This window comes from Salvelinus sp. IW2-2015, unplaced genomic scaffold, assembly GCF_002910315.2.
Source record: "Salvelinus sp. IW2-2015 unplaced genomic scaffold, ASM291031v2 Un_scaffold4809, whole genome shotgun sequence".
NCBI classification, from domain to species: Eukaryota; Metazoa; Chordata; class Actinopteri; order Salmoniformes; family Salmonidae; genus Salvelinus; species Salvelinus sp. IW2-2015.
This window is the reverse complement of record NW_019946078.1, coordinates 13,587-22,340: the sequence shown is the minus strand read 5'-3', so window position 1 is coordinate 22,340 and position 8,754 is coordinate 13,587. Positions and strand designations below refer to the sequence as shown.

Here is an 8,754-nt window from a genome sequence, read left to right as displayed (position 1 = left end):
TGCTTACGACATGCTGGTGCCCACTATCACTCAGTCAGACTGCTCTATCAAATCATAGACTTAATTATAACATAATACACACAGAAATACGAGCCTTAGGTCATTAATATGGTCGAATCCGGAAACTATCATCTAAAAACAAAAACATGTATTCTTTCAGTGAAATACGGAACCGTTCGTATTTATCTAACGGGTGGCATCCATAAGTCTAAAATTCCTTTACATTGCACAACCTTCAATACATAATTACGTAAAATTCTGGCAAATTAGTTCGCAACGAGCCAGGCGGCCCAAACTTTTGCATATACCCTGACTCTGCGTGCAATGTGACACAAGAGAAGTGACACAATTTCACCTGGTTAATATTGCCTGCTAACCGATTTCCTTTAGCTAAATATGCAGGTGTAAAAATATTTACTTCTGTATTGATTTTAAGAAAGGCATTGATGTTATGTGGTTAGGTACACGTTGGAGCAACGACAGTCCAACGATTATATGCAACGCAGGACATGCTAGATAAACTAGTAATATCTCAACCATGTGTAGTTAAACTAGTGATATGATGATTGATTGTTTTTTATAAGATGTTTAATGCTAGCTAGCAACTTACCTTGGCTTCTTACTGCATTCGCGTAACAGGCAGCTCCTCGTGAGGCAGGTGGTTAGAGCATTGGACTAGTTAACCGTAAGGTGCAAGATTGAATCCCTGAGCTACAAGGTAAAAATCTGTCGTTCTGCCACTGAACAAGGCATTAACCCACTGTTCCTAGGCGTCATTGAAATAAGAATGTGTTCTTAACTGACTTGCCTAGTTAAATAAAGGTGTATTTTTTTTATTTTTTACAGATTTCCGATTGTTATGAAAACTTGAAATCGGCCCTAATTAATCACCATTCCGATTAATCGGTCGACCTCTAGCCTATAGCATCAGTTAGCGAATCAGATGCTTTTATGAAAGTGACTAGTTGACAGTGACACATTCGTATGGGTGGCCCGCTGCCCGTGCAGGAATCAAACCCCAACAACGCTGGTGAAGCCAGCACCATGCAGTGGAACCGCTTATTGTGACAGTGCTTACAAGCTGATAGCTGGAATTCTGTTTTGGGTACTGATTCATAGATGATAACACGTTGATGTGACAGTACTGCTTCTCTGTTGTCTGTGCTGTTTATGGTTGTTATGGGGTTAGCTGAGTGGATGTCTGTGCTTTATGGTTGTTATGGGGTTAGCTGAGGTGATGTCTGTGCTTTTATGGTTGTTATGGGGTTAGCTGAGGTGGATGTCTGTGTGTTTATGGTTGTTATGGGTTAGCTGAGGTGGATGTCTGTGCTGTTTATGGTTGTTATGGGTTAGCTGAGTGATGTCTGTGCTGTTTTATGGTTGTGATGGGGTTAGCTGAGGTGGATGTCTGTGCTGAGCTTCAGAGATAGTGGGAGGGGAGAGGAGGCGCTTACACTGAACCTTTTAAGGGTGCATCTTAATAGTCCAGAGTGGCTCATTGTCTTTGTCTCCTCCTCTTCATCCACACACGCCATTCTATATGATGTTGTCGAGAGGAATGACAGACCTTTCTGTTTCTTTTGAGCATCGGCCTATCAAATATTAGAGGGCTGCAGGTTAGGTTGTTGTATGTTGAGAGAATAGGTTATGGCAATTCAAACCCAGACTGTAGTACTGTAGGAGTAGGATATTTACACAGATGTAAACACACATTTACAATCAAATAACATCTGAGTTGGTTTGAGACAGTTTAGGCCTATATAAATAGCAGATAGAAGTGATATGCTTTCACTTTTCAGAATAAGGGATGTGTGTGTGTGTGTGTGTGTGTGTGTGTGTGTGTGTGTGTGGTGGGGTGGGCATTGACATTTGACTACATATGGATAAGTAGGCTTTTTCAAATAGTATTTTAAGGGTCTCCTTTCTGCTCAAAACACCTGTAAATGGTTTACTTTGTCTGAATGACAAATGAAAGCGTTAGGTCACTTCAGGTTGCTTCCAAATGGGTATCATCACTAAACATGGTTTAGTCCATTGGAGGGCGTCCGCTAGTGTTCAGGTCAGAGTTGAGCTGAGATTAAGATTTTACTGAGTTACAGTTTATATAAGGAAATCAGTCAATTGAAATAAATAAATTAGGCCTATTCGAGTGATTTCACATGACTGGGCAGGGGTGCAACCATGGGTGGGCCTTGGAGGGCATTGGCCCACCCACTGGGGAGCCAGGCCCAGCCAATCAGTTTTTCCCCACAAAATGGCTTTATTACACACCTCAGTTTCATCAGCTGTCCGGGTGGCTGGTCTCAGACAATCCTGCAGGTAAAGAAACCAGATGTGGAGGTCCTGGGCTGGCGTGGTTACACGTGGTCTGTGGTTGTAAGGCTGGTTGGACGTACTGCTAAATTCTCTGAATTSTMATTTCTCTACCATACCGCTTATGGTAGAGAAATKAACAATTATCTGGCAACAGCTCTGGTGGACATTCCTGCATTCAACATGCCAATTGCCCACTCCATCCAAACTTGAGACATCTGTGGCATTGTGTTGTGTGACAAAACAGCACATTTTAAATGGCCTTTTATTGTCCCCAGCATAAGGTGCAACTGTGTAATGGTCATGCTGTTAAATCAGCTTCTTGATATGCCACACCTGTCAGGTGAATGGATTATTTTGGCAAAGGAGAAATGCTCACTAAAAGAGACATATAAAAAGTATGCACAACATTTGAGAGAAATAAGCTTTTTGTAAGTATGGAACATTTCTGGGATTTTTTTTATTTCAGCTCATGAAACATGGGACCAACACTTTACATATTTTTGTTCAATGTAGTTACCAATGGTGTTGGAATCCATGATATAGGTTAAGTAGAGGGCATTACTGTTTGTTGCTTCATTAGGTTGGGGACAAACGGGTCAGCCTCATGCAGAAGATTGGTAACTGATTGAATTGGCTCTTTTAAAATATGTTGCTGATATCTCTCCCTCCAGACCCTGTGGTGGTGTGCGTAGCGCACCATGGCCCAGACCCTTCAGATGGCGATTCCTAACTTTGGCAACAACGTCCTGGAGTGTCTGAACGAGCAGCGTCTCCAGGGGCTCTACTGCGATGTCTCCGTGGTCGTCAAGGGACACGCCTTCAAGGTGGGATATTACTGTGTGAATTGCGTAGATTGTGTACTATAATGTACATTTAGTTTTTTAGTGTTCTGATGTGCAAGACCAATTATTTATCTATCAGTCTATCCCGGCCGTAACAGCTGGATTTTTATGAGTTTATTATCCCGTTGTCCTTCATGACTTGCCATTATTGGTCAACATTATTTGATGTTAGAAAAATAACAGAAAATCTAATCACTGAATCAGAATCTGAGTGATCAGAATCATGACATTTTGCACCTCCCAAAAGATCAACCACCCAGTTTTAAAATAAATGTATMATTCAAACAAAGGAAACATTCCTTATATTACTCATAACTCTATAGAATCTTCTTACTCCTCCCTCCTCCTCCAGGCTCACCGTGCCGTGCTTGCGGCTAGCAGCTCTTACTTCCGGGACCTGTTCAGCACTGGGGGAGGCAGCGGCTCCAAGACCCCCACAGTGGTGGAGCTCCCCCCGGCCGTCCAGCCCCAGAGCTTCCAGCAGATCCTGGCCTTCTGCTACACAGGCCGSCTCAGCATGACAGTGGGAGACCAGTTCCTCCTCATGTACACCGCAGGCTTCCTGCAGATCCAGCAGATCATGGAGAAGGGCACAGAGTTCTTCCTCAAGGTAATAATACATGGGTTTTATATAGCCTTTTTAACAACCCAAGCATTACTTACAGTAGACTATACAGTGTGTGTATAGTATACACTAAGAGTACCAACATTATGAACCACTTCTGAATATGGAGTTTGCAACCCCCTTTGCCCTCAGAACAGCCTCAATTAGTCGGGCATGGACTCTACAAGAGGTCAAAAATGTTCCACAGGTATGGTGGCCCATGTTGACTCCAATGCTTCTCACAGTTTGAGTCACGTTGGATGGTGGACCATTCTCGATAGAGACAGGAAACTGTTGAGCATGAAAAACCCAGCAGCGTTGCAGTTCTTGACACAAACCAGTGCGCCTGGCATCTACTCCATACCCTGTTCAAAGGCACTTAAATATTTTGTCTTGCCCATTCACGCTCTGAATGACACACAATCTATGTCTCAAGGCTTAAAAATACTTGTTTAACCCGTATCCACCCCTTCATCTACACTGATTGAAGTGGATTTAACAAGTGACATCAATAAGAGATCATAGCTTTCACCTGGATTCACCTGGTCAGCCTGTCATGGAAAGAGCAGGTGTTCTTAATGTTTGTACACTCAGGGTATAAGTTGTGTACTATCTTCAGTTGAACACTCTGTTGTTGAAGAGAAAATGCAAACTAGTGTATTCAAGGTTAAAAAGGCTTCATTTTAACATTCAGACTTGATTCGCCTTAACGAAAAATCTATCAACCCCTACAACATGTCCATTCATTATAATCCTCATAATAATTTCACATTTCCTGTTGCTGCAGGATTAGTTTCCTGCTGTCAAATTAAATAGCACATCTTTAAACAAGGCCACATTCCACTTTCGGTCCCTAGACCCTTCTCTGACCGTTCTCCTACTCCAGTTCTGAAATGACAGAATGGATCCACACACACTGACCTGAGACAAGCTCAAGTTTCTCTGCGGGTCCCCCTCCTCGTATAGTTTGGGGGTGGCAGCGGTTGCCTATCTGTGTGATGAGCTCAGCGGGGAGAGACGACAGGTCTGGCGACCCCGCATACGACCCCGGGTCTCTGAGTGGTCTGGCAGGGCCTCCACACGCTCACCAGCTACCAGAAGAGAAAGACATGTGTTAGATCTGACCTTTATTATATATAGTATATATATAATATATATAATATACACACCACACACACACACACACACACACACACACACACACACACACACACACACACACACACCACACACCACACACACACACACACACGCCGGTACCTGCAGCGCCCACGTTGAGCATGCTGTACATGGTATACATGTTACAGATCTGCCTGTACTGCTCCTCCGTCTGCTCCTCCGTCACCTCCTCCTCTTCCTCCTCGTCATGGTAACTGATAGGCGAGTCACTGGTGAGGCGCTCATCGTGCCCGGGCTTGGCGCCCTCCGATGCCACGTTGCCCATGGAGACCACACTCCCGTTGGACCCGCTGCCGTGACCCCCGACCCCTGATCCTATCCCCGCCCCGCTGGCGCCCATCCCCATGGCCATTGCCAGCGCCCCCGAGCTCTGGATGGCACTCCCTCGCACGGAGTCCTGGGAAAGCGGGCGGCTTCCTGGACCCACCTCCACCTGAGCCCCTCCACCCCCGTCTCGGCTGCTGCTGCCCTCCCACAAGCGCTTGGCCACAGGGTGCACACCACCGAATAGGGCGAGGCTTCTGATTGGTTGCCCTGCTGCTCTGTCTTCACCCGCGACACGAGGGGAGGGGTAAGGCAGGAGGCGGCGCACTGCCAGTCCCGCGCAACGGTTTGAGTGACGGGGCTCTGGGTTCGAGGTCGGAGCCTCCTCGGCCTGCAGGCCCTGGGAGTCGCAGCTGGGCGAGGAAACCTGGAGGAGGAATATGGGAGAATACATTTATCAATAGTTTATTATGGAAATATAAATATACTGTATATGCAAATACTTGCAATGATTGTGATAAGTGGTTGTTTACCATCTCAGTTGAGTGTACTGTCGCTCTGGAAACGCTGGTAGAATTCTGCTAAATGTATCAGAGTTTCTGAACATGTGGGTCCGGACACTTGATCAGCAACATTTTCATTTCCCGGACACATTTGGTGCATAGCGTGATTAGCTGTCCATCCACGGTGCTCAGAATGACAGCAATCACATTTGAATATGGTCATTCATATTAACAGAACATGCAAGTCGAGGATGCGACGATGTGCGGTCCTTCTGATGTGCACTTCAAACACATTTACTTTCCTCAGCCAACAAGATGAGTAACCCACAGCGAAATCACTAGCCTATGTCAATCAGCTATAGTAGAAATGTTTAGGCTGCCTATTCTATTGGTCAGCTTGTTGAGAATAAATAGACTATTCCAAACAGACTCTGGACAGTGTGGGCCGATAGAGCAAATGCAGTAGAAGCCAAGGTAAGTTGCTAGCTAGCATTAAACTTATCTTATAAAAACATCAATCAATCATAATCACTAGTTAACTACACATGGTTGATAATTACTAGTTTATCTAGGTGTCCTGCGTTGCATATAATCGATGCGGTGCGTATCGTTGCTCACATGTGTACCTAACCATAAACATCAATGCCCTTCTTAAAATCAATACACAGAAAGTATACATTTTTAAACCTGCATATTTAGCTAAAGAAATCCAGGTTAGCAGGCAATATTAACCAGGTGAAATTGTGTCACTTCTCTTGTGTTCATTGCACGCAGAGTCAGTGTATATGCAACAGTTTGGGCCGCGCTAATTTGCCAGAATTTTACGTAATTATGACATAACATTGAAGGTTGTGCAATGTAACAGGAATATTTAGACTGATGGATGCCACCCGTTAGATAAAATACGGAACGGTTCCGTATTTCATGAAAGATACATTTTTTGTTTTCTAGATGATAGTTTCCGGATTCGACCATATTAATGACCTAAGGCTCATATTTGTGTGTTATTATATTATAAATTAAGTCTATGATTTGATAGAGCAGTCTGACTGAGCGGTGGTAGCAGCAGCAGGCTCGTAAGCATTCATTCAAACAGCACTTTACTGCGTTTTGACAGAAGCTCTTCGCTGTGCTTCAAGCCTATCAACTCCCGAGATTAGGCTGGTGTAACCAATGTGAAATGCTAGCTAGTTAGCGGGGTGCGCACTAATAGCGTTTCAAACGTCACTCGCTCTGAGCCTTCTAGTAGTTGTTCCCCCTTGCTCTGCATGGGTAACGCTGCTTCGAGGGTGGCTGTTGTCGTTGTGTTCCTGGTTCGAGCCCAGGTAGGAGCGAGGAGAGGGATGGAAGCTATACTGTTACACTGGCAATACTAAAGTGCCTATAGAAACATCCAATAGTCAAAGGTTAATGAAATACAAATGGTATAGAGAGAAATAGTCCTATAATTCCTATAATAACTACAACCTAAAACTTCTTACCTGGGAATATTGAAGACTCATGTTAAAAGGAACCACCAGCTTTCATATGTTCTCATGTTCTGAGCAAGGAACTTAAACGTTAGCTTTCTTACATGGCACATATTGCACTTTACTTTCTTCTCCAACACTTTGTTTTTGCAATATTAAACCAAATTGAACATGTTTCATTATTTATTTGAGGCTAAATTGGCTTTATTGATGTATTATATTAAGTTAAAATAAGTGTTCTTTCAGTATTGTTGTAATTGTCATTATTACAAATAAATAAAAATAAAAATTGTCCGATTAATCGGTATCGGCTTTTTTTGGTCCTCAATAATCGGTATCGGCGTGAAAAATCATAATCGGTTGACCTCTAATCAAAAGGGCACTACACATGCGAGCGGTTTCATGTAACAGATGAAAATATCAGTTATAAATTTAGAACGAGAGGAGATCTAATAGGCTACTTTGAAGCAACGTAAGACATGCCTCAATGTGTATTTAAACGTTAAGGTTTCAAAACAATATGTTTTCAAAATGCATACTGCCTCCAGCTCATTGCAAAGTGGTGTGTGACGCACTGATGAAGCCTGCCTTCTGTTGCCGTTTGATGCAGATGCAGCGTTCAAAGCAACTGGGAAATCTCTGACTTCTGTGGTTCAAGACAACTGGGAACTGGGGAAAAACAAGCTCTGACTGGGAAAAAGTTTGAACAGTCATCCAACTCGGAAATCCAACTCAGGAAATCAGGCCTCTTTCCAGAGCTCCGACGTAATAATTTTGACCTCGTATTTTTAAGATACTGTACATACAAATATACTGTACACACGTACCAATTTACTTCTACTAAATTATGCAGATTACCCAATAGACCGATAAGCATGACCAGTCAAATGTATTTCCATTGACCGGTATTCCATCAATAAATAGGCAAAAAAGCATTATTCACAATGGATTGTCTCTTCTCCTAGCAGTTGGCTGACACAAATGTTATTTATCTGCATTTTTATATTTTTTACGGACAAAAGCAAGCTGTTACAGGCTAACAGAAACCCTGGAATGTATGTGTGTATTATTCTAAGACCTCTGAATAAAGAGCACAGCATAACGGCACAACCTGTGGTCACTGTGTGTGATTGTGTTGCAGGACAAGCCTCCCCTTTGAAGGAGGCCTTCTATCCACCTCAACCTTAAAGGAAAACTCCACCCAAAAACAATACTTTGGTCAAATGTTTTGCAGCAGGTAGTCCTAGTGGTTAGAGCGTTGGGCTAGTAACCGAGAGGTTGCAAGTTCAATCCCCGAGCTGACAAGGTAAAAATCGTCGTTCTGCCCTGAACAAGGCAGTTAACCCACTGTTCCTAGGCCGTCATTGAAAATAAGAATTTGTTCTTAACTGACTTGCCTAGTTAAATAAAGGTAAATAATAACATGATGCAAAATGCATCAAAGTCTGTATTTCTGTATTTTGAAAGTTATATATCTTGAAAACTTGATTGCTGACATGCAATTTTTGGACTATATCAACAATGGACTAATGAAACAAATACCAAAATATCGTTTTTGGGTGGAGTTTTCCTTTAAC

The 8,754-nt window shown here is 43.1% G+C and overlaps 2 protein-coding genes across 2 annotated transcripts; one reads left to right on the top strand and one right to left on the bottom strand.

Moving 5' to 3' along the window:
• Positions 1–1,879: 1,879 nt before the first annotated feature.
• LOC112077660 (nucleus accumbens-associated protein 1) lies at positions 1,880–3,930 on the top strand. Its single transcript, XM_070441791.1, has 3 exons — positions 1,880–3,140; positions 3,511–3,768; positions 3,916–3,930. Exons 1-3 carry the CDS (start codon positions 3,015–3,017, stop codon positions 3,928–3,930), a joined length of 399 nt encoding a protein of 132 aa, XP_070297892.1. The 5' UTR covers positions 1,880–3,014.
• LOC112077663 (nucleus accumbens-associated protein 1) lies at positions 3,917–5,674 on the bottom strand. Its single transcript, XM_024144144.2, is given in 5 exon segments — positions 3,917–4,791; positions 4,794–4,853; positions 5,023–5,436; positions 5,439–5,569; positions 5,571–5,674. Coding segments are annotated over 5 exon segments (846 nt in total). The 5' UTR covers positions 5,660–5,674; the 3' UTR covers positions 3,917–4,639.
• Between the last annotated feature and the right edge of the window lie 3,080 nt (positions 5,675–8,754).